The sequence below is a fragment of the Balaenoptera acutorostrata genome, chromosome 8 (assembly GCF_949987535.1).
Source record: "Balaenoptera acutorostrata chromosome 8, mBalAcu1.1, whole genome shotgun sequence".
NCBI classification, from domain to species: domain Eukaryota; kingdom Metazoa; phylum Chordata; class Mammalia; order Artiodactyla; family Balaenopteridae; genus Balaenoptera; species Balaenoptera acutorostrata.
This window is the reverse complement of record NC_080071.1, coordinates 48,662,007-48,688,670: the sequence shown is the minus strand read 5'-3', so window position 1 is coordinate 48,688,670 and position 26,664 is coordinate 48,662,007. Positions and strand designations below refer to the sequence as shown.

At 34.6% G+C, this 26,664-nt stretch overlaps 1 protein-coding gene and 1 pseudogene across 2 annotated transcripts in view; one reads left to right on the top strand and one right to left on the bottom strand.

Annotated features, from left to right (window-relative positions):
• Nucleotides 1–5,876, bottom strand: part of COL3A1 (collagen type III alpha 1 chain) — a 38,428-nt gene extending 32,552 nt beyond the window's left edge. The window contains exon 1 of one of the 2 annotated variants that reach the window (XM_057551823.1): nt 5,651–5,876. In XM_057551823.1, the coding sequence (XP_057407806.1) occupies nt 5,651–5,729 (79 nt within the window). In that variant the 5' untranslated portion in view covers nt 5,730–5,876. The remainder of the gene's footprint in view (nt 1–5,650) is intronic. The other variant, XM_057551822.1, reaches the window with a different exon arrangement.
• A 4,960-nt stretch (nt 5,877–10,836) lies between these two features.
• On the top strand, nt 10,837–11,730 carry LOC103013339 (60S ribosomal protein L35a-like; annotated as a pseudogene).
• The last annotated feature ends 14,934 nt before the right edge of the window (nt 11,731–26,664 follow it).

Sequence of the window (26,664 nt, the reverse complement as noted above, 5' to 3'; positions counted from 1 at the left end):
TTCAATTTTAAAATGTTTTGCATGGACAAGGTAGATTCTTCTTATTCTTGTCCCCTACAAAAAAAAACAAACCCGAAAACCAAGAAATTTTATGAATCATCATTTCTAGATGTTTCCTTGTTTTATTCTTTATAGTTATATGATTTTTATGTCTCCAATTAGAAATTTCCTTTAAGGTACTTAATATTTTTCCCTGTGAAAAATAAAAATATTAGAGAATTAGAATTAAAAGTATCATATACCTAACAATCAGCAATTACATTATAATATAATCTGATTAGTGATCAATTATAGGAATACTGAGGAAAATATATTCTACTTGTATAATTACAGTTGGCAAACATCTTTAAGTTTTATGTCTGATAACCAAAATGTTATTCTTACCTTCCTTATCACTAAATCATTAAGTACTTTAATTTCTTCCTTACAGTAATTTTATTTTCCAGTGTTAGTAAAACTAACACTAGGCAGAGTTTGTATCTGTATCTCTTATGTTGCAGGCCCTGTTCTGAGAGCTTCGCATATCTATTTTACTTAATCTTCCCACAGGCCCTGTGAGGTGGGTGTTGTCATAATCCTCATTTTACAGGTGGGAAATCTGAGATACAGAGACATGAAGTGATTTTCCCAAGGTTTTCTATGGTAAGAGGTAAAGCTAATATTTGAACCTAGGAAAGCTGTCTCTGAATTCCATACTCTTTAAATACTACATTCTATTCCCTTTCTGCAGTTTCAAGGGCAGGGTAGGATTAAAGAAGTTAACTTCAAAGCTCTGTCCCATTATGGTTTCTAAACCCTGCAAGCTTAAAATCAGAATCTAAAAAGACAGGGTTTATTTTTTGTTTTTTGTTTTTTTTAAGGAATAACATTTTTCTGCAGAATATCTTTTCAATCTGGCCTCAAAACGAGAAGATAATATCTGGAGTTGAATTCTGTTGTTTATTTTCTCCTGACCTTATGAAAAAGAGTTTAATCTCCAAGACCACCCTAATGACATCCAGACCACCAACAGGATTAACCGGGACTGGGAACTCAGCATACATTTTACTAGATACAGAGAAGCAGGAGCCTATCAGCAGCAACAACAATAAACAGATAAGGCCTATGTATCCAGTGCCAAAAAACATAGGATTTTGTTTTTAGACATCCTAAATAGGATGTCTAAGATTGATTTTCAGAAAATACAGTTACTAAATGATTCATATTAATGAACTTCTAACTTCATTAAAAGCTTCCCTTCTGAACTTGGACATTTATGAACACACCAGGCAGCTCCAGAGCATTTCTCTGATTTTAATTAACTTGAGAAACACAGTCCCTGTTTGCTATCCTCCGCACCAAATACTATAGAAAACAAAGTTTTGGAAAAATAAATGCCATTTTACTGAAGCAGTAATTTCTTAATGTGACTTTTCAAAGCAAATTTAATTTTTAATAGGTTCTGAATCCTTTATGTTCAATGTTTACATCTTTGGGGCACTTTAATTTTTGTCCTCTTCTTTGAACTTTTTGTTTTGTTCACTAAGATTACATTTTAAATGGCAGTTCTTGACCTCAGTCATGGAAAATACAAGGGTTTTATTAGTTAATCTGAAAGGAATCCATTTCTGCTGTGTTTTCATTAGGCACAGACAGAAATTCTAGTGTTTAATGTAACTCCCCAAACTGCAGTTAACAAATGATTTGTGTAAGAATTGTTATCTTATTTTTTCCGTTGTCATCTTGACATGAAACAGGCCAAGTTTCCCTTTTGAAAACTCTAGATTTTTTTACATCATACCACCCCTCTCTTTTCTATTTTATTTTATTTTTTTCTTTTGAATGTAGAAAACAACAGCACTACACTTTTTTCTAGGAAAAACTGTTTTACGAGAAACAGCCCACTGAGACGTTTCCAGAAAGTTATCGTAGACCTGGAAACTTTACAAATGTTCTTCATGTCCAGCAAAGGCAATAACATCTTTCATCTTTAAAACTTTAACTCTTAAGCAATCCACTTTAATCACTTCAAGGTGGTGAGATCATCTGATGTTACAAAATGAAAGAACTGAGCTACATAATCTTTGGAACTCTGCACCAGTCCTCCACAATGGAAACCATGGGGTTTCAGTAGATGGCACTCTTCTCCCTGAGTGACTACTCAAGTTCTGGCATGCAACCCTGTAGGTGTGGAACAGAGACTTTTGTGAGGGCTTTTAGTCTCAACTCTACTCCTAGAAAACTCATATCCAATGCTTCTTGAATTTTTATAATGAGCCTGTAGATAAGACATCAACCCAAGAATCTGAATTAGTTAGAAGCACATAACCACAGTCTTTCTTTTCCAGAATTGTTCCAGTGGCTTTGTTCTTTTCTCTTACAATACAGAGATGTTTAATTTCAGAATTTAATCAGAATATCTATTTACCTAGAGGCCTTTAGATCATATGATGTTGAATACTCTAGAGGTGGGGAGGAAATACAAGGTATCATTAATGAAAAACACAAAATTTTGTACCAATACTTTATTTTCTTGGAATTTATATTTTTACAGAGCTGAAGATAATTTCTGCTTAAATTTTAGATGAACCTCCTATTTAAAAGTAGATTTAGCAGTTCAAAGTGTGCTTGATCAGTTACAAATCCCCTCTTAAAGCATAACGGAAATTAGTGTAAAAGAAAATAGACTCTCATAACCTGTGATAAGGAACTGATTTCTCTGAGTCCATTTACAGTGGACTTTAATTCTAAAACAATTAAATGCCCAGAGTTCATTATCACAGTGGAATTAGCCGAGTAACTAAATATAAGCTCAAACATTAGAACACTTTGAATTAAAATTAAGTTTATCTCCCTGCCCTAATGAAGCAATATTACTTAGTAATAACTTTTTATTCTTTTATCTATTTAATAAGCAGTAACTAAAATATGTCAAATAGTCCAAAAAATCAGAAACTTGACATATTCACAAAAATAGTTATATATTATATGTGGAATAGTTATATATGGAATTTTGAAAGCGGCCATAACATTCAAGCCCATTTCCTAAAAGTCTTTGAATATTGCTACCATGTGTTTGTGTTTGAGTATGTGTGTTTGACAATATTTTATCAGTAATATACCTGTTTTCTTAGGAAAGTAGTGTTTAATACTTAAAATTCACACATGTGATATTTTGAAATCTCATTATAAAGTACGGAATCCAGCTGTGTAACATCTATGTTGGCACTGGTTATGCAAATGGTAACTGTCTGTCAGCCACTAGGTGGCAAGTCTTTGTGCTTAAGATCTGGCATGTTTATAAACTACAGGAAATATAAAATAGAACATATTTCTCCATTGGTAGAAGAAAATACATGAATTAGATAGAACTTTCACAGATTTGTAATAAGACCAAAATTCTTTGTGAGGACATGTTTTATGCTCTAGAATATTCGTGTGAGTAGACTAGAAGTTAGTGCTTATTGGAGCTGTTCTGTTTCTGGGATTCTCAGGGCATTTATAAGAAACCCATACCCCAGAACTATATATGACTATTCTCAATGTGCTGTATATTCAACCACCTCCTGTAACCTCCCCAAAACTAATCTACCAGCATTTTTTTGGTCTTGTTTTGTAAAACCTCCAGGGAACATAAGATGTTACAATCTCAAAAAAAACTTAAACATCTTTTTTCATGAGAAACAAAAGCAGTAAACTGAACAAAATCCTTTACAACTTCTTTTGAGCATAAAAGCATACAAATGGATCAGCAAAATTTCATGGTTTTTTATTATATTCTGCAGCTAAAGGGAAAAGGGAAAATAAAAAGAACTTATGTGATATAAAGATCCTGTAGGTATCAAACACTTTTTTCCCCTCTAAAGTGGGATTGAGAAGAAAAACAGCCATAATGATTATAAAAGATTGTAACCACTAGGCAACCACAAATATTTTGTCACTCTTTTGAACTAAACATTAAAGGTTTGTAGTCCTTCCAATAAATGAGAACTTTGTGATTTTTTCCCCAGAAATTAGCAGAATTTAAGGATTTTTAAAAAGGTAAAAGTCTTGATTGAGGTGGAGGTGTGGTAGAAGTCATTTGGTATTTTAGCCAAGGACTAGGGGTTGTGGCATCTTCTGGGAGAATAGAATGGGGAGGGGAAGAGGAGAGGAACAGAGGAAAGAGGACTGAGAATTCAAGGGAAGGAAAGGGGGAGGAGGCAAGAGGAGGGAAGAAAGGAGATGGAGGCACAGGGAAGGCACTAGGGGATGAGGGAGGAGGTGATAGAGGAAGGGGGGAAGGAGGAGGAGAGATGAAGAGAGATGGTCTTGCCTAGGAAGGGGATGGGGTGACGAGTGAAGGAATGACAAGGGGGAAGAGGTCCAAAGGAGTCAAAAGGGGTGGAGAGATAAGAAGGTGGAGAAAGGAAGGGAGGAGAGGATAAAGGAGGAGAGGAAATGAAGGGAACAAGGAATATGGATGTTTCTTTTCATTTGTGGCCATGGGCTGAATATAACTGAAGAAAGATCATTGGGTGTTTCCCCCCTCCTTACATATACAACCTATAGGACATTAAAGATATTTGACATTAAAAATGAAAAACTGTTTTCAGACACCATGTTTGCAAAAACTATAGGTTTAAATGTAAGCATTTTTTTACTATGTGCATATAGAAATGAATGTGTAATGATTTCTTCTAGTATCTTCAAATTTAGCATTTAAAGACTTAATTCTATGAAAGTTTTAATTCCAATATGTCTAGTATTTTAATGACTCTGAGAAACATATGAATTAAAAGAAATATTTTCACACAGTAAGATAATGAACCAAACATGGTTCTGAGGAAATTAGAACATGAGAACCATCATTTACACTTATTAGAAAATAGAACAAATCAACTTTTTGAAGTCAAAGAGTACTAATATCTTTACCTTGTTTGCAGAAAAGTCAAACATTCCTGTTGAAATATTTTCATAAATACTCTCTTTGTCAATGTAAATGCAGTTAAAATGTAGAACATGCAGAAAACACTAGGGCCTTAACCATAAATTACTAGAAGATACGTATTAATCAACCATGTAAATGCTTGAAACTGAATACAAACAGGAACAATGAAACGCTTTTACAGTTTGAACCCGTTTAAAGAACGTTGCAGGTATTACTTTGTTGCCATTTTACAGAAATATATTTCAATGGTTCTAATAATGTGTAGTGTTTTCCTTTAGACTATCCTTAATGCATGCTATTTTAAAGATGCATTATCTTACTGGGTAAACAATGCTTAATGTTCTATCCTGACAAAGAATCCAGCATACAAAGGAGAGCATAAAGGTATTACAAGAGACCAATAACTTCCAGACTGCTTAGGGAAGCATTCCACGATGTTAACAATCCAGGAGGGGAACTTTTAAAAGCCATTTAAAAAAGTTTCCAGTACCGTTAACGTGAAAACAAGTTAGTACAAGAACATCTTTATCTTCAACAACCAGAGAACTTTAAAATACAAAACGGACAGTATTCTCTTTAAGCAAATGTAAAAAGCACCACCCTGGTCAGTTCTACGTTTCACAGCTGGGAGCTGACAGAGGAAATTAGCTTTTAGGAGACTGGTTTCCCCTTTATACTGATTTGTAAAGAGAAGTAAAGGCAAAAACCCCATAAAGTTGCTTGAAATCGGTACCTACTCACCTTCCTGTTGTGCCAGAATAACAGTGGGATGAAGCAGAGCGAAAAGTAACCAGGTCCCCTTTTGCACAAAGCTCACCATGTCTAAATATCGGACATGAGACTCTTTGTGCAAAAAGGAGAAAAGCAAAGCAGCTCAGAGTAGCACCATCAGTTGTTCCCTGCCCTTCAGCACCGGGCCCGTCATAAAACTCAGCCACTGAGATTCCTGTACTTTGGCCTTAAATAGGAAAAAGTTTGGCTTCCCTCGCTCTCCAGCCCCTTTCTGAAATATGAGAGCAGCACCCATCCCCTGAGCAGTAAAAGAAATGATTAATATGTCTTTTTCCCTTATGGAAGACACAACCCACAACTTAGGGGAAATTGCACATCTGGAGCTTGTGTCTATCTGTGTATGTATAAGTTTGTTTCATATTTTAGTCATACGTGTCTTTGCACAACTTAAGAATATATATCAAAAGGCTCTACCTTGAGTTTTAATAAAAGACTTAGATGTGGGTATTTTTTTATTTCCCCTTATTAACAACTGCATCATTTTGAGAAATTTCTTGATGCCCTTTTCTTGGGCATGACTAATTTGCCAACCTGATCTTCCTAGAAGACTTTTATATTGGGATTTTGCCAGGATCCACCCTAACTCAATTTAAATAGGGAACTGTAAAAGATTAACTGGAAGAAAAGCCTCTGTTTGTCCCTTTCATTCATCCACCCACTCTGGGTCCTGGAAATCCAGTTTCAGGCAAATGTCAAAAGACTAAGTATCTAAGATATGTTTGAATGGCACCTTAAAAGTTAGATGCTAATCTATAGCTGTTTCTATTTTTCACAAATTTCTTTAGCCAGCCAAAGAGTAATTCCTTGTGAGAGTGCAAATTTTATACTGCTTGTAAAAGCTGAAACGGATTTTTCTAGAGGAAAATTTAGCCCTTCATGTCTTGACTTTGTAAGAAACAGAAAGAGAAAGAGCTTATCACATGAAATATCAAAAGAGTACCAAAAGTTCTCATTTTATCTGGATTGGTATAAATATTAGTATAAATATTTCTCAGCTTAGACTTTTGTATGTATAATTTCCAGGCCACATTAACATAGTTTTTCAATGTATTTCTGGATATGGGGAGTAATTTCTGGGTCATATTTTAAAGAGGGGCAAATACTATTTATAGGTCTTTGATAAATCTTTGCAAGAAAAATGTGCTTGTCCACAGTACCAAGTTATTTCTATTAATCAAGATATTTCTTTATACCCTAATCATCAGTCCATAGTTCCTTCATTCATCTCTCTATTCTACATGAGCTATTCAATTCTAATCAAGGTCACCTGCATTTATTTTATTTTTTCCATGTCAACTTAGCCATGCCCATCTCCATGCATGTATGTGCACATAAAATTCTCCCCATCTCACACCAATTCATGGAAGTCACTTCTCTAATACCCAGTTCAAGACTTTCCTCCATTAAAACTGTTTTCATCTTCTTCTTTCTCTTTCTCCCAATTCATGTTACACAATGTTTTACTCAATTTACATGTTATTTGTATAATCGTAGGTGTACATCTATTCTATAAGAGAGGACAGTTGTACACTTGCCTCCCTACAGGCCCAGTTACTAAAAGCACAAAGACGTCCAAATGTAGATGACATCATCTGGTGACAGGAAAAGAAAACTAGTTGGACCAATCTCTTGTACATCTTCTGATTTTAGACCACAGATACACTACTTAGGGAAAAAAAGTAACAATTGAACAGTCATGAAAATAAGCTTTGCTACTGGATCATAGTGGAGAGGTTGGGGGAAAAGACTGTTATATACATTGTTCTGTCTTTCAATCATCTTCGCTTTATATTAAAAAAAAATCCCCTTGTGTTCAAACCAATTCAGAAACATGATTCATTTTTCTCCTGGTGTCTCTGACACTTGCATAAAAAAATTTATGTATCTGTATTCATTACCTTATCTTATGTACATGATCAATAAAAGTTGAAATTGATTAAATTTCTTCATTAGAATTGTTTTCCAATGTGGAAAATTAGATACATTATTTTTAAAATAATGCTTTTTATACTTTATTTCAGGCATTACATATACAATTTCTATTGTATTTTTGGTTTGTCCTAAAATTCTTAATTTGGTTATCTATTCAAATAAAAGTTTTATACCCATGAGAAAAATTTATGATTGATGTACTCATTTTTAAAAAGTTAGCTGATATTTTGCACAAAAAAATAATTGTTGTGTTTTAAGGTATCCATGAGAGATCCAGAGATAAATCTCATACTCCAGATTTTCTGATTTGGCATTCTTCACTACCTCAAGCATATCTGGAGGTCCTGCACCAGGATCCTTTGTATTCTATGTCCCAGATCTTATTATCCTCTTCATGTCAAAATGTTTTCTAATACAGTGTCTAGATGGATGTGGATCTCAGCTGGTGTCACGACTGGACAAAATACACACAGTGTTGAATTCTACTATGCAGTCCAAGGGCTGATGTCCTCGTAGTACTCTAGACACACATTGGTTTCTATACATCCCTGACTTCCCTGATATTAACCAGTTCACACAGACATGTCATTTTGCTCTCTGGATCACATTTAGAGTTTTAACACAAATCTAAACACCTGCACCAACTAAAGCACTGATTAATCTGGTTCTCCTTTAACAAAGAGGGTGACTAAAAAGATGAGGCAAAGCAAGGGTGTGGCAGATTATCAAACAAAAATTCAAATCTTTTCCAGTTCAGTGGAAAATGGAGCTTGGGAGAGATGCATAAGCACAGCTGTGATGAACTCAGTAGGCCAGTGAATGTCAGCAGTGCTCTCTACAATAGCGATAAGAAAATCAATTATCTCCATCATGAAAAACACATGGAAGAGAAGTCTCTCCCTCTCTTTCTCCGTCTCTCTCTCTTTCTCGTACTGCTTCATATATAACTTTCTTCTTTAAGCAAAGGAGGTGCATTTTTTAATGGACATTTTCTATATGCTTTCAAATCACTGTAAAACCATTTAAAATGTATCTGTGGTAAGATTCACTTAAAAATATACTGAATCCATAGCAGAATTGCAGCCTAAAATAGGATAACTTACAATTGTAAAATACAATGCAAATTTTCTTTGCTATTCCTAGAGAGGTGGGTCAGTTCACTTACTTTATGTGGTGAAAACATGTTTGGAGAGATGCGTTTCCTTTAAAATAATGTAAACAAATACCAATATGTGTGTAGTAGAGCCAAAATGTGGTTGCAAATGTCATGTTGTATTGAATGACTGGGGCACTTCTAACCACAGGTATATCTAAGATTGAGGCAGTGAGATTGGTAGTGGGACATGACAGGCAAATTTCTGAATGATTACTACGATCAGTTCTTCAAGACCCTGTAATTTCCTCTTATTCCCTGAAGTAGAGTTAATTGTCTCCTTATTTTTGTTCCTATAGAACTATATTGATAACCACTTCTTTTTAACCTAGAAATTTTACTTTTGGACAGGACTCACATTTCCTTGATGTTTAGTAAAATGAAGTGTGCTACACGTACTCATTTTGGAAACACTAAGTACCTCTATTCTTATCTATTTTTTATATCGTTTGCTGTTAAGCCTGAGGTTCTGCATTTCTCTCCTGGTATTTTTCAGCTGAAAATTACCCCAAGATTGAACAGAAAGTTCAATGAGGTTGCATGACCTCAAAATTACTCATTGGAATTGGAATTAAATAGCACGCTTTCCAAATTTTTTCACCATGTTTTCCACTTGGGTTAGTCACTGATGTGGTAACAATATTTTTATGTAATTTAGGAATTGGGTGAATACATTTTTTTTTTCTAATGAAGGATTGTAAAAAGATGGAGAAAGAATACAGTGGTAGAGTTAATGACCAATTTAAAAGAAATATTCTGATTTCGGCTCATCATTAATCTTTAAAAAGGAATATTCTGATTTCGGCTCACCATTTAATTTCCAGTGTTGCTGTAATTTAAGAAGTTTTGAGTAAATCCTCATTAATTTATACTGAATGATGGCGTTCAATCTCAGGGCATGCAAGAGAATTCACATCCGTGTTTGTGTGTCTATATGTGTGTCTGTGTATATGCTTATATATATATATGCAAATATATTTTTAATAAATTCACATATACTTTTAAAGGTTGACTAAAATTTGAGCAAGTAAAATTTCCTGGAAACTGCTTTAAAAAAATAATTTATTTATTTATTTATTTTTGGCTGCGTTGGATCTTCGTTGCTGCGCGCGGGCTTTCTCTAGTTGCGGTGAGCAGGGGCTCCTGGTTGCAGTGGCTTCTCTTGTTGTGGAGCACGGGCTCTAGGCACGCGATCTTCAGTAGTTGTGGCTCACGGTCTCTAGAGCGCAGGCTCAGTAGTGGTGGCGCACGGGCTTAGTTGCTTCGCGGCATGTGGCACCTGGGACAGAACCAGGGACCAGACCAGGGATGGAACCCGTGTCCCCCTCACTGGCAGGTGGATTCTTAACCACTACGCCACCAGGGAAGTCCCCTGGAAACTGCTTTAATGTACATGTTTGAATTGTGAACGTTTATGAAGTATTATGATTATGTCCTCCTGGAATGAAGTCTTTATATACTTATGTTTCAATGATATTTATTTGCCATCATAATTATTGTAATTATATTTGAAAATTCACAGAAAATTGGAATCTATCTCATTACCTAACATACTGACTCATTCCAGAACGGTGTGATTACTTTATAAATTTTGTCACAAAGATGACACAGAGTCTGGGAGTAACATCTTGTAGGAGTTCAGAAGTTCCCTGTTGGGTCTTCAGTTAACTTAATCATTCTCAGGATTGAAGCTCCACTCTGCAAATCCCACCAGACTCTCTATCAAATATAATTCGTCATCTGAGTCATACTTAGGAATTTTCAGCAGTATCCAACACAGCTGCAATAGCTTTTCAAATGAAGCCAATTCTGTCTGAAGATAAAAAGAAAGCCCAAATTACGATCTTCTGATAGAAGCATGAGATAGGCCAAAGCCAAATTTATTGGATTTACATGCTTCAAATGGAGAGTGATTTTAATTCCTCTCAATATTTTTATATTCAGATATTCCAATGGGGCCATATTTAGGGTCCCTTAATCCAAATAATTCTTTAGGACAAAGAAATTTAGAGCCACCTGCTTCTCTCTCACCAAATAAATGGAGGTAAACATGGCCTTTCCAGGTGTAACTTATTATGACTGTTACTCTGTACAACTAACCCCTATTCAGGTCAGCATTACTGCTCATGTAACAAATATTGTGCTTGATTGTCTGAAGACTGCATTTTTGTCTATACATTAAATCATGTTTAAAGAAGCTTTATATTTAGGCATGTTGGTATATGGAATAATTCCAATATTAGATTCTTGGTGGAAGGAAGCTATGGTAAATAGGCTCCTTTTGTTCCAAAGGATGTGAGTGTTGCCCTCGGGAGTCTTAGCTTTCATGTGACAATGTCCATTTTTGTAACTTTGCTTTATATTTATGTTCATTTATATATTTATTTTATTCCTGCCTATAAGCTATTCTTATTTTTTATTCCCATCCCCTTTTAAAACTCATGCACAGCAGCAAACACAGTCCCGTGTAGATCATAGGTAATAGGTCATAAATGTAAAAAAAGAATGACTGGATTGGAATGAAGTAGTTGAAATATTAGGCATTCCCTTTCTTCCATCTTGGGACGTGTGGACGCCTGCTGGGAATAGAATTTCTAAAATGCAGATCTGTCTGGAAGGTTGTGGTCCAAGGCCATTTTTGCTGGCTTAAGTGGGATCTCCAGAACAAGAGGGAGTACAACACAGCTTTTCTTAAAACTGAAGATGCTAATGCCTGAAATAAAACTGAATTCTATTTTGGCAAGAAATGTTCTTTTGTATACAAAGCAAAGAACACAGTGACTCCTGGTGGCAAACCAGACAAAACCAAAAAAATGAGGGGAAAAGTCAGTCCACTTGTGCTCATGGAAACAGTGGCATTGTTTGTGCCAAATTCGGAAGCAATCTTCCTGCGAAGGCCACTGGACACAGAATCCACATGATGCTGTACCCCTTGAGATTTTAGACATTGAAAAGTAAATAAATAAAAGTGTGGGGGAAAAGTTAAGTGTTTAATAATATAAGAATTTCTTAAAATTTGCAGGACCTATACGAAGAGTCTGCCTCTACCCTTCATCATTTCACAGATATTAGATATGTTTCATGAAGTGATTAGGTCAAAACATCTGACTAATGAGAATCGAATGGCTCTCTTTTTCCAATACCTAACATATTTATATGTATCCATGCCTTTCCTTATGCTGCCTTCCTGTCTGAAACGAGCCTTCCTCAACTCCATATGCTCGAGTCCTACTCAATTTTTAACACCCAACCCAAACATCACCTAATTTAGGAAATCTCTCTGATCCTCCCTGTTGAGATAATTCTCCTCCTCCTCTAATCTTCCTTAGCTTTCCCATGGCTCTTAGTTTCTTTTAATTTATAGTGTTTTATCTTTCTTGCTAGATTGAAAGCTACTGAAAGCAAGATTCAGGTTTAATCATCATTTTATACCCAATAGTAACTACTATAGTACCTTTCATAGAATATGCAATTAATAAATGTCAAGTGTCATGATTTACATTATGAAACACTTAATCCAACAGAATGCATGTGAAGTAATCTATTTCCTTTGTATCCTTTAGAACTCATGTAATTTTTAATAAATTAATTATTCCCAGTATTTCCATCACTCTGAAAAAAGAAAGGTCACTCTTTCCAGCATAGGAAGGCTTTGGATTTATAATGGGTTTTTGAGACTTCCAGATGTTATGAATTTATTTCTAAAATAGAAAAAAAAAAGTAAACAATAGAACTAGTTAGCAAACAAATTGAAAACAGTCAAACTCTGTGTTCACCACAAGAATCACAAGTAAGAGACCACTAAAAAAAAAAAAAACAATTTTTTTTTAAATGGAAAGAAACACAGGTAATTTGCCAAGGATGATAAGAAAGAATGACAAGAAAGTCAAAAGTTAATTTCAAAAACAATTTAAATAATTGAGCTAGAAATGCATCACAATTTTCATCTGTTTTATTTTGGGGATAAAAATTTTTAAATGACATATAAATGAGTATCATGAGAACAAAATACTTCAACGAGGAGTTCTCACACTTTTGAACTGTTTCACTTCCCTTGACTCAATTTCCTTGCAGTAAAAATTCTAAAAAGGAAAAAAAAAATAATGTAAAATAATCAAGTCATCAAAATACTGACATTTTCCTTCCCTTCCACAAATATAGGCACCCCACACATAATGTAAGACAAATGTTGAATGCCTTTATTCCTATTGCTTGCTTTATTGGTTTAAATTCCCTGGAGAAGTATGGAAATGCCAGTTGGGTTAGTTGAGTATGCCAAGGAATATATAGAAGCAGGTAATAGTATTCTTGAGAGGATCCCTGTGTGTAGGAGTTGGAATCCAGTTTTCAGTTGTTTGGGTCAAGGTCAGCTCCAAAGTGAGCAGCCTCATTGACCTAGATTCAGCATCAGGGTTATATCACTCTTGATTGCTGCTTGGTGTGAGCTGAAATGGTCACTCCTAAAATATCAGTTAGGGTATGACTGGCAGTGAGAGGCCAACAGCTAAAGGTTATAGTTGGAGGCACTATGTGATCAAACTGCATAGGATTGTATGAAAATTCCTTGGCCCTCTCCATCTCCCAATTTGAAGTGGTGTACTTCAAATAAAAGTACGTTTCAAAAAAACATACATTTATGGTGGGGAAGGGAAGAAATAAGAAAGAAATATGTTTTCTAGTTATTAATTGTGATGACTAACTAAGAAGCAATCCCAAGCTAAAATAAGTCTCTTGAAATATTTTAAAATATCAGAGAGTTACTCTTTCCTATTCAAAATATAATCAAGAACTGATGGACTCTTTGAAATCATATAGATTTAGCGGAGGAAAAGGGGAGAGGATGCATCTTGAGAGATTTCACTGAAATTAACATCGAGTTGAAGAAGGTAACTTTATATCTGCACTTTTTGCTATAGCAGACACCAGAGCAAAATATGGCCAGACAGTCAATTGGGACAGCATGACACACCACTGGAAAAAATGATGTCAAGTGCAAAATTACAAGAAAAGTAAAATCATTGTTGAAGCCACGTTAGCATACCCTGCTCAAAATTATATCTGATTCTCTAGACACTTCATTTGGAAGATTCCCCAAAACAAAAGCAGAGAAATTACATAAATGGTTTTCCAGGCCAACCTTTCTGATTTAGTGTGCTGTAAGTTGCTTGTAGTGTTTCTCCAAGTAGGGAATCCAGGAAAATTTCTAGGGGCTGTGGATTTTGGAATCTCACCAAATTGTTAATGATTGCAGCCATACTAGTTAGCAAAATCCTTCCTAGCAGTTAATAAGAAGAAAGGGTGACCAGTGAATCAGAGGAAACAACAGCAGTAGTGACAGGCACCTTGGGTACCCATGTGTACCCACCATGGTGTTAGCTCTCTTCCTAGCTGTTTTTTCCAGCACTGCATTGGTGTAATTAAATTTTGTTCTCCTTGGCTAAAAAAGGTGAAGAGAACACCTCTCATTTCCTCTTCTCAACAGCTTAGAACTTAGGGGAAGTGGGCAGCAAGAGTTTGGGGTAAAGAAATCTTAAGACACAGAATTTTAAAATATTGAAAAAGAAGGCCAAAATATGGGCCATACTGAATGGCCACATTCCTGAAGTGGCCATTAGTTCAGTTATTTTCTCTCATTATTTTCCGGTAGTTATTTACTTATTATGATAATTTACTTGATTACTCATAATTATTATTTTATATTTTCTGCAAGGATGAAAGCCCCACGGGGAAAGGGCTGTGTCAGTTCTGGTGGTCACTGTTTCTCTGGTACCTTGCATGTAGTCTCAAAGAGAAGGTACTCACTCAGTAAATAAATGCTCAGGAAGTACTGACCTGTTGACAGATGAGATGCTGAGAATCCAGTCCAATACCAATGATTCTAAGCTTTCTGGTGATTTCCTTATTTTTCCAGTCTAATTTATATAATCTAAATTTAAATTTAATGTTCTTAATTCTCAAACTGGAAGAGTGGTTTTATAAGAAAAGCTTCACTTTAGAATAAAAATATCCATCTGTAAAGTTTTATATTTTTCTTCATTTCTTTTTTTTTTTTTTTTTTTAAATCCCCGAATAAAATCCCTGCCAAATGAAAGTAATACAAGGCAACTCAAATAATTTGCCAGGGCAAGTTTATTAACATTTTCCCAAAGCATATCTAATTTGAACTGTTTATTTTGGATCACCATCCAAAAGATAATTTTTTTTAAAGCTTATAAGAAAATGCTTGGCTTATAAATGTTAGTTTGCATAGATAAAGGCAAGGAATGGGGTTGAGTGAGGAAGAGGAAGAGTGTCTCCCACAATTAAAATGTTCCCAGAAATTGTTTTTGACTGTGTCATTTAAGCACTTAGCCCTAAAGAGTGTTAATGTAGAGAGATTCAATCATCTCAAAATAAAATTTGAAAAATATTAAATATCTAATGCCTGATGCAGTTCCTGGCACATAAGGTGCTCAATTATGAATTGGGCTTTCATGTTTTGATTTTATTAGTAGGAAGAAGGTTATTTTCATGAAAATATAATTGTGGACGATTGTCCATAATTAAAACAATAAACAAAGCCCTTAATAATAAGAAGAATAATAGCAGTTTTTATTTAGTACTTACTATGTGCCAGCCTTATTCTAAGTTTTATTTGTATGTATTTATTTTTATATGTATTTAATATAATATATAAAAATAGAATATATAAGTAGAATATATAACATGTACATATAATTTATTTAATCTTCACTACAACCCTGTGAGCATGACTAATGCTATACCTGTTTTGCAAATGAGTAAAATGACTTCCCAAAAAGCACATGCTTAGTGAACACAGAGCCAAGATTCAAACCCAGGAAATCTGATTCCAGGATCCATTCTTTCAATCCCCATGAATTAAGTTGAATTTAGTAGCCCTAAATGCTTTCAAACAGATCAGAAACTTTATATTTAAATGAGTGTTTTCCTCATCAATGAAAACATTGGAGTGGCTAGGTTTAGTACAGTTTTTTTCCTCTCAATTACGTATTTGTTTGAAACATTATTTTCACTGTTTCCACTGGTGAACCTATTGAGAGTAGGTTTAATTTTTTTAACTACCAAAAACGATTTGTTGCAATTTCTGGTGAATAAGTAGGATTAAACAAGTAAAATTGTGTGACGTTGCATCAAAAAACAAAATGTGAATACAAAGTAATGATTCCAATTTTCCTTCATGTCTCATAAAATGATTGTACAGACAATCCCACAGATTAGATCCAAAAGTGTTTTTGAAAAAATACATAATGTGAAGATGTAGTCAAAGGTGTATTCTTTCTGTTATATTAGTAAAAAGAGAATAGAAAAGAAAAATCTCAGTGCTTTATGGAATTTAAAAGTCAATGGAAGAGTCCTTGAAGTCTATTGTCTTGAATTGAGGTGGTGTGAATGTACATTGGAATACAGAGGTCTTTGTGTAGAATCTCATTCTTCTACTAAATTATATTTTTTAATCTGATTTTTGTTTTTCTCAGAATCTGTTAGGACAACTCAAGTTTTATTGTAGGCAGTGTTAATCTAGGATTAGCCAAGCAAAACCAGAAAGTGAAAAATTAGGCTTTCCCTCCCCTGAGGGCCTGTCCACGTTGTAAACTGTACAAAATGATCCTATCCTGACAGTGGAGAAATGAACACAGTTTCCAACAAAACTTACATATGTGGCAGGGAGCTGTCCCGAAATGACATACTTAGACAAATATTTCCAAAAGGATCATAGGTTTTCCTTTACAACAGTATTTCATAGGCTTTACATTTCTCAGCTTGGCCTTCTCTTTATCACTTTCTCTCTTTATCATTATTTTTAAAAACTTTATTAATTTTGAGTTTCTTCAAAGAAAATTTTTTTATTCAAACAACAATTTTATTTTGATGTACATGTTGATTCAGTGCTAAGAAGCAATTGAGGAGCATGAAAAACAGTTAAGCTGGGGGACATTGTGGATTATTAACAGTTAAATTAAAGCAGATAACTAAATTCCAATTTTTATTTTATTTTATTTTCACTTTAATCATTTCATAGATGTGCTGTTTGCCCTCACTTTATAGATTTGGATTTTCAGGAACATTGTCTGCTTTCTACATTTTTGTCTCCAAATTACTTTCCAACAATTCAGGTAAGTGCCTCTAGGTGTAGAGCATATCTCCTTGATGATTCTAACAGTTTCTGATCAATTAATTAATTATGCTATTCAAATACCTATTGTGTGCAAAGCACTGCACTAAGTTTGTTAGGGTATAAACAGAAAAGTAATATGATTCTTAGCCTTAAAGAGATTATATAATTTACTTAATATTGAACATATCCATTGGGCACTCTTATAATAAATTCATCTATGAAGTGATAAGTTTAAACATAATTTGACTGAGATTTATTCTAGTTTAAGAAGTCGACAATTTTCTAAAAAAATCATAGAGTACTTATTTTTTCCCCAATTAAAAATATTTCAATTATTTACTCATACTTGCTTCTCCCTCCTGTAATATGTTTTGTATTTCTACAGTAGTTTCTGTTTTCCAAATAGCTCCCACAGAAATAGATGCATCTGTTCTCTGGACTTAACAGTATATCATTCTTTTTCTTAAAACACATTATTGTAAAACACAGGTAAAGAGAACCAAACATATTTTTTAAAAAAATTGCACATGAAGTGTTTTCTGAGCTGTGAGCTACTTAACCTCTCTCTGGAGCTGATATATGGATGCTTTTAACTTAAAGTTCATGCTAGAATTTTTTGTACTTTAAAATAAGGGATTATACCTATTCTATATTAATTCTTTTTTGTTATTTATTTTATTACACTTGAGTTCATTTTGGTTTTAGTTGGAGTAGCCTGATTAATTGATGTATTAATTTTGAACGGGATGCTTCAGAATAAGGCAATAAGCTTGCAAACTCTAACTATTAGTAGGTAGCATCTATTTTTTCCTATTGTATACACTTTAGTGAAATAAGCCTAGAAAAAAGAAGAAAGAAACTTACTTTCTCAATCCAACCAAAATGTTTCTTATACCAAGAGATCAAAGAAATTCATATCAAAATATGTAGCATTTTTTTAAAGCGTATTAACTGCTTAATAAATATAGGAACTGATAATATCCATGATCCAGAGATGGGGTGGTTAGACTTTCTGTGACTGCTTTGTTGAGTCATGGTAAGCATATTCTTCATCTGGCTGTCACATTGTTTTATTTGTTAGTCATAGCAATTGAGTCTGATTCATACTGTCCTATACAAAGCTCAAGGCCTTGCAAGCATGCATTCTTCTAACATTTCTAATCAAATGCTTCACTCTGACTTAGGAAAGTGCTGACAATAATGTAAGCTTTTTTGTGTAGAGAATGGTGAATATACTTAAAAATAATATGACAAAAATCTCAACATTACTATCTTCCAATTGGACAATTTTACATGATTGGGACTAATTAGAGCTTTCTTCCTGATTCTGCAGAGTTCATGTTAGTGAATTTTGGCAATGTCTCTCATATTATCCTGTGCCAGATAAGTGAAGACGTCTTGGTGGACTGATATTGAAATAAAAGGTGTGAAATCAGTTTAACCAATGGTCCTATGATTAACGGACATAGCAGAAATTTTAATCAAATTTGTAGGTGATAAAAACTACATGTTGCATGGCAATATTAGGATTAAAATTAAAATCTCAGAATTTAGTGATGGTGGGCTGATAGCAACATCATAAAGTTGTGTAAGAGATAAATGTAAAAGTATATATTAAAAACTGATTACAGAAGAATATGGTGAAGAGACATGGCTGCATAATAGTAGCTGATGTGACAAAAAAATTTGGTAGGTTTTAGTCAATCTTAGCAGGGAAATATGGCTGTTAAATTGGTCTATGACCTTGTTCATGAATTAAATGTATACTTATTGAGTAACTATTGTGTGCGAAGCATTATGCCTGGCATGGGGCTAGTGACGAAATAGACCTGATCCACATCTTTAATAAATCTACAAACAGTCTTGTCTGAAAGGTTGACAAGAAACAGTTTCAACTCAGAGTGAAAAATACTATGAAAAAGGTGGTACTGAAACTTGTGAAGGCCACATGATCCAGTCTATAGTTGTCAAGATGAGTTTTCCAGAGCAAATGATTTCAAGAATGATACTGCTTCTGCTTCTATCTTCTACAAACCTTACACAAAGAGGCTCATCCAGTTACATCTAAATCCCAACCTTGGCCTGTTCTATAATGATCTTGCTACCCTTCCCCCTCCTCTACACTATCTGGGAAAGACTGAACATGGTACCATTTCTAACTCCCTCAACCATGCAGAAAATTCTTATAAACGTGAAATTGGGCAATGAAAGATTCTGACAACCAAAGGGCTTTCATAATACTTCTTCCCTCTCCTTGATAAGAAATAGAGTTGCATTCAGGTTGTGCATCCCCGTAGCTCTTTTAGGAAAGAAAGTAGGAAAGAGGATAGATAAAAGAAATCTAGGGACTTCCCTGGTGGCACAGTGGTTAAGAATCTGTCTGCCAGTGCAGGGGACATAGGTTCAAGCCCTGGTCCAGGAAGATCCCACATGCTGCAGAACAACTAAGCCCGTGTGCCACAACTACTGAAGCCCATGCACCTAGAGCTCGTGCTCAGCAACAACAGAAGCCACCATAATGAGAAGCCTGTGCACCACAAAGAAGAGTAGCCCCACCTCTCCACAACTAGAGAAAGCCCGCATGCAGCAACGAAGACCCAATGCAGCCAAAAAATTAAAAGTTAAAAAAAAAAAGAAATCTAAAAGGCAAGATTAGTTACTCTTTCTTATTTCCAGATCATAATGCCTCAAAACATTCAGAGTTGGAGCAAACACATCTACGAAAGCCATTAGCCCCCGAAGAAGCCCTATTCTGTAGTATTGTCAATAATGTTTACCAGTAAGAGAGAGATGTTATAGTCTATATTCTATTAAAGGAGTTAGGTAATTTTGTAATGCATTTGAGAAAGAGAGCTAAACGTCTATTTTTAGAGTAATCTAGGTATTGTTTATCCTAAGATCTCTTTGCTTTTTCTTCTTCTCCTCCTCCTTCTCCTCCTCATCCTGGATCATTCCTTCCCAACATCTGCATGGTTTGCTCCCTCATCTTCTGTAGATCTTTGCTCAAATATCACCCAGTGAGTATTTCTTTGACTGTCTTACTTAAAATCTCACATCCTTACCATCCCTCTACCTCCTCTTTCCTGCTTTATTTTTCTTCTCACCACTTATGATCCCCTGACATACTATATATTTTACTTACTTTTCTGCTAGTGTCTTTCCAAATGGATTATAAATTCCATGAAGACAGGGCTTTTGTCTCGTCTGTTCTTTTCTGCAATGCCAGCACCTAATACTCAAGTACCAAGTATTGGACATGATAGATCTTCAATAAATATTTGTAAAATGAATGAATAAATAAACCCTAAACGTTTACTTCACCTCTGACCTCTTTCCTGAGTGCCACACATCTTTACTCTAGAGGTCAGCACTATGGTCCATCTCTTGCCTGGATTCGGCTAATACCCTCCTAGGTTCTAGCCTTGCTTCCAGTCTTTCTTCTTTTTACATTTATTCTCTATATCATCTCTTGAGAAATTATTCTAAAGTCCAAATCTTATCCTGTCACTCAGGATAAGTGTGTGACAGGATAAGATTTATCCTGTCAAATTTATAATTTTCCAATGGATTTCACCACCCTTAGAAGAAAAACCTACATTTTAAGAAGAATCACGTTAGCTTTCCTCATCTCACTTTGCTGTCTCGGGTCCTAACACTCCAGTCTTCATTCTGATCATCCTAAACTACTGGTGTTAGAGTTCCTCTAACTCACCACCTTCTTTCTTACTTCGAGATCTTCACCTCCATTCTGTTTGACACACGATTTTCACAAAGAGCCTAGCTCTTATGCATTCTTCAGTGTCAGATGTTCTTGCCCTGGGACGCTTTCCCTAAAGGACAGAAAAACCAGTTGTTCCTGATAAGTACCTACTTAGTACTGGCATTTCTCAAAGCAGTCATCACATGTTATTTAAATTGATTATTTTTCTGTGTCCTCTACTGGGGTCTAAGTGCCATGCAGATGGTCATCTCATTTGTCTTGCTCACATCCAGATCCCTAGAGCTTATCATGGTGCCTAGCTTATGGTATGCATTTGATATTTGTTGCAAGTAAAAGAGAGAAAGAATGAATATGGAAAAACGGAAAGGGAGGAGGTGGGGGGATTAGACTTTATTCTGTATTTAAAAGAAGACAAGCTTAGATTGCCCATGGAGATAAATGTTCTTATCTTAAGCATTTTAATTAGATAATAAAAACACATTTAAAATCCACCAGAAGATGTTTCAATGTTATCTTTAAATCACTCTCTTATTTAATCCAATATGCTCCCCAGGCCATAACAGGTACTAAATAAATATCTGGTAAATAACACACAAGACTGTTCTTTTTTTCAGCCAGATAAGACATAATCTGTGTGAATATACACAGAATATTTGTTCAATAAATTTACTGTATTTTAGTGAGAGCATTTAAAATGCCCTCTAGGCCAGGACCTCAGTGCACCCACCCCAGTTCACCATGAGACTAACAGTGACTCCATGAAAAGAATTGGATGGGAGACCTCTCAGAGGTCATTTCTGTGCAATGGATTTTTAATCAAGTTCTTCTAAACTAACTGTAATTTATTATCTATATATTCCTTAAAATTGCTATTAAATTGTTCCATCTTCAAACAGCATTAACACTTGGGCAGTCAAGTTCCACAAATTATCAGTCACTGTATTAAATAAGTGTTTTCAGTTGTTCTAACACTACCTATTCAAAGCTTTCCAGGGTGCCCAGTACTTCTAATTTTGCCAGACTTCTTGAACCACTCCAAACCACCAAATGATTAACTTCCCTCTTATTTCCCCTAACTTTGATCAAATTTCTTACCTGCTCTTGCCTTTCAAGGATACTGAGACAAGTGTCAAATCCAATCCGCCTGGACCTAGAAGCCTCACTGTAGAGAAGGCCAGGTGGATCCTCACACATTCATAGCCTGATAAGAGGCTTCTCATCTGTCCACTCCTCTTAAATCTGCAGCAGTAAACATTCTGAAACAAAGCTAGAAATGTAGGTGAAGAAAAAGGGTGGAGTCAGTCTGAGCTTGAAACTGCTGCCATCATGTGTATTGATTTTTCCTTGCCAAAATAGTATTGCCATCTTTCAGAGCTCTGCTCTGAAAGGGTTTGGAATCCATCTCTTTGCTGAGTCTGTCATGTGTTATAATTCTCCACAGACTATGAGCTAATGCTGCAGGATAGTCCACCACCTGGTCTCAGAGGACTAAACTCTATCTTCATGCTTAAGACAAGAATGCTGATGAGGCGCTTCTATTAAGTAGAGCTTAAGTAGAACTTTCTCTTTCATACCATGTTGGCAAAATTAAACACACACTAAAAAACCAAACAACAGTAACAACAAAACTAAAAAATTACAGGGAATAATTTTACAGGTGAACATTGTGAACATTTTATTAGTTGTTTGTTTCATCGTGCCTTGAAGTTTTTTTTCGTCAAAATATACTCAACTCGCATTTTAGTGTAATTCTTTTCTTCTAGTTCTGCTTACATAAGACACCTATGACTATAACAACCATTTCCTAACTGAATAAAGGAGTAAAATGTGGGAGATAGGACTTAAAAATTAATAAATATTAACCTAAGAAAATGAGATCTTGTCAAATGTCATTATTTAAAGCCAAATATTGGATATTAATTCTGGTTACTTCCTGATTTTCTGCTTTAACTTCAACTAGCAAAGTGATTCAATAATATGTTGGATATTAATTCACCACAAAATTGTCAATTTACTGCAACGTGATTTCTAGAAATATGAAACGAACAAGTCTTGGTATGTTAAAGTGAGATCTGAGAAGTGAGAGAAAAGAATGTGAAATTAGCATATGGCATAATTTGGAAAAGGAATTTAGACTGAAATTTTGAGATGGAAAAAGTACTGAGCAAGTTTGTGATGTAGGTGCAAGCATGCTGGCTAGCTTAGGAGTGGAATAGAAGAAAGGAGAAAGAGATGTAAGAAAAGGTAGTTAGGCAAACATTATTTTATTTTTCTACCCATAATTTGATTATTATCATTAAATTTCTACTCATTCTTCAGTTAATAAGTAATCCTGTATAAGAGTACATTTCCTACCAAAACTCAAATAAAGAATGTGAAAAAAAAGTTGTCAGTTCAGTTCAGAGTTTTCCTTACATTTACCATTCATACCATTAGGAAGAACATGGGCATGTTGTATTTAATAAAGCCTACATAAACTACTTATTTTAAAAAAAACACTCTCTATTTATGTACCCCATGAAAAATATATACCACTGAAGAGCAAAAAACAATGGGGTGTACATAAACTAATAAAAGTGGTAGGATTTATCTTTTTTCTTTCTTTTTCTCCCTGAATTATGGTAAAATTCCTGAAAAAGAGAGAATTGGACAAGTATATGTGTTACTTGTACTTGGACCCACAGATGCTTTCTCAGAGGTAAATGAGTTCCCTATGAGATATTATATTATTGTGTTCTCATTTTGATGATACACACAAACACACATGCACACATATGTATACTCTGGATAATGTTTGGCACTTCTGTAATCAAGTGGTGCCAAACAATAGTCCTTGTCTTTACGTTTGTGTTTACAGCTTTTGGGTGCCAAATAAAACTATACTAATTGAGTTGAGCTAAGAGAACAGTGAAAACAGCAGGAGTCAAATTAATAATTAGTATAGAAATGTTGTATTTTCCCCAAGTTCAAATGCTGTCATGGCTTGATTGATGAATCAGAGTTTCACCGTAGTTTGAAAAGACAAAATTGATGGGAAAACTTGAGCAGAGAATGAAGTAGAATACAAGGGAGAGAGAATGACACTTTCTTGAGTATATGCTTTTGTATAATTTTGACATTTGAAAGCTCTATTTTTAGTTGGAAATTTAGGCCATTTATATTTAAAGTTATTATTAAGCATAGTTTTACATTTCTACATATTTTAAATATAAATTAACATAAATGGGAAAGGAAAACAGTAACTCTAAAACTGAAAGAACACTGAAACAAAAGGACCTAATTGTGTTTCAGTTGAATAACATAACCACACTACAGGGACAAATAAACAAACTCAACTAGATGCTGCCTATATGAAACTCAAAATACAGGAAATAATAAATAAGCAAAAATCAGTGTATTAGGAAATAAGAACACCATACAAAATAGAAAAAACTATAAAACCAAAGGTGGTTTTGACATGATCAATAAAATTAATAAAACTCTAGTCAGGATAATTAAGAAAAGGAAAAAAAAAAAGATACAGAAAAGAAGCCAACTACCCATATCAGGAATGAGAGAGGTGATATTACTACAGATGTTACAGTTATTAAAAAGATAAAGGGGGGTATTATGAACAATTTGTGTCATAACTTTGAAAATTTATATTAAGCTAATAACATGAAAAGCACAAACTACAATGTTTACTCAAGAAGAAACAGATAACCTGAATTCCATAGGTTTATTTAAAAATATGTTTTTGCAGGGCTTCCCTGGTGGCACAGTGGTTAAGAGTCTGCCTGCCAATGCAGGGGACACGGGTTCGAGCCTTGGTCAGGGAAGATCCCACATGCCGCAGAGCAACTAAGCCTGTGTGCCACAACTACTGAGCCTGTGCTCTAGAGCTCCCGAGCCACAACTACTGAGCCCGCATGCCACAACTACTGAAGCCCGCATGCCTAGAGCCCATGCTCCGCAACAAGAGAAGCCACCGCCATGAGAAGCCCATGCAACAAAACCAAGAGTAACCCCGCTTGCCGCAATTAGAGAAAGCCTGCGCGCAGCAACAAAGACCCAACACAGCCAAAAATAAATAAATAAATTTATTTTAAAAAATGTAATTGCAGTTAAAATCTTTGCAGAAAGAAAATCTAGTTCTAGATAAGACGTGAATTCTAACAGTAAAGAGGTAGTAATATCCATGCTACTCTATCTCATCAAGAAAAATAAACAAGATGAGATATTTCCCAACTCATTCTATGAGGCTATTGTTACCATGATCCTAAAACCAGATCAAGATAATACACAAATAGAAAATAGCAAACCTACATCCCTTGTGAATATAGATGCAAAAATTTTAAACAAAATGATAGCAAATTGAACCCAACAATACTTTTAACAGTATAATATACTGACCACCTGAGTTTTACCCAAGGAATGAAATGTTTTAGAGTTTGAAAATCAATCAATATAGCTCACAATATTAACAGAGTAGAAAAAAAAGAAAAAAACACATGATTGTCCCAACAGATGCAGAAAAAGCATATGGCAACATCCGAATCTAGTCCTGATGAAAAACTTTCAGCTTACTTGGAATAGAAAGGTACTTTCTCGACCTGATAAAGTGCTTCTGTGACAAATCTACAGCTAAATTTATACGTGATGAAGAAAGACTGATTACCTTCCCTGTAAGAGAAGCAAGAGGTCAAGACAGTTTACTCTCACCACTTCTATTCAGCATTGTGTGGGAGGTTCTAGTAGGTGCAGTAAGGCAAGAAAACTAAATGAAAGGCGTACAGATTGGACAATGAAAACTAAACTCACTCTGAGTTTAACATAGTGCAGGAGACCAGATAAATATACTAAAATTAATTTTATTCTATATGCTAGCTAGACAAAATTGGAAATTGAAACTTAAATAAATACAATTTACAATAGAACTAAAATATAAAATACTTAAGAGCAAATCTGAAAAATATGTACAATGCCTGTACAATCAATATTACAAAACTGATAAAAGATTTCAAAGAAAATCTAAGTAAGTAGAGATATATGCCTTGTTTACAAATTGGAACACACAATAATGTTAAGATGTCATTTCTCCTAAAATTGAGCTATAGGTTTAATGCAATCTCAGTCAAAATTATAGCAGGTTTTCTACTGTAGAAATCGGCAAGGTCATTCTAAGTTTCGTACAGGAATACAAATTACCTAGAATAGACAAAACAACTTGGAAAAAAAAGATTAAACTTAGATGACTAGGAATATGACTTTAGGACTTATTATAAGTTACAGTAGTCAATATAGTGTGATGATGGTGTGAGGATGAACAGATTGATGAAATAGAATCGCGATTATAGAAATAGACATACATGTATGTACACGGTCAGTTCATCAAGGGTGCAAAGTCAATTTCACAAAGAAGGAATACAATTCTTGTACTGTATGGGAATAATTGAATATCCATTTATAAAAAAAATGGTGAACTTTGATCCATATCTTTCTCTCCTTTCATGTCCAGCCGAACTTTTATTCAAGAGTTGGGGTTAAATAAGAACTTGCCGATGCACACAAATGCTAAAGGGAATTTTCCACCCACATCCTTTCACAGAAGCCACAATCAATTGATTCTTTTAAATAATTAATTAATTAATTAATTAAAGTTTATCTGTAAGTTCCCTTACTAGACTCAGGGTCTTTTCTTTTTCTTTCCTTCAAGGCTTATTGAGATATAACTCACCTACAGTACTGTATGAGTTTAAGGTGTGCAACATACTGATTTGACCACATACATCAGGAAATGATTATCACAATAGGTTTAGTGAACATCCATCATCTCGTATAGATCATATGAGATATAGATACAAAACTAAAGAAATAGAAAAAAATTTTTTTCCTTGTGATAAGAGCTCTTAGGATATACTCTCAACGACTTTCATATATAACTTATAGCAGTGTTAATTATATTTATCATCTTGTACATTACATCCTTAGTACTTATTTATCTTATAAATGGAAGCTTGTACGTTTTGACTGCCTTCATC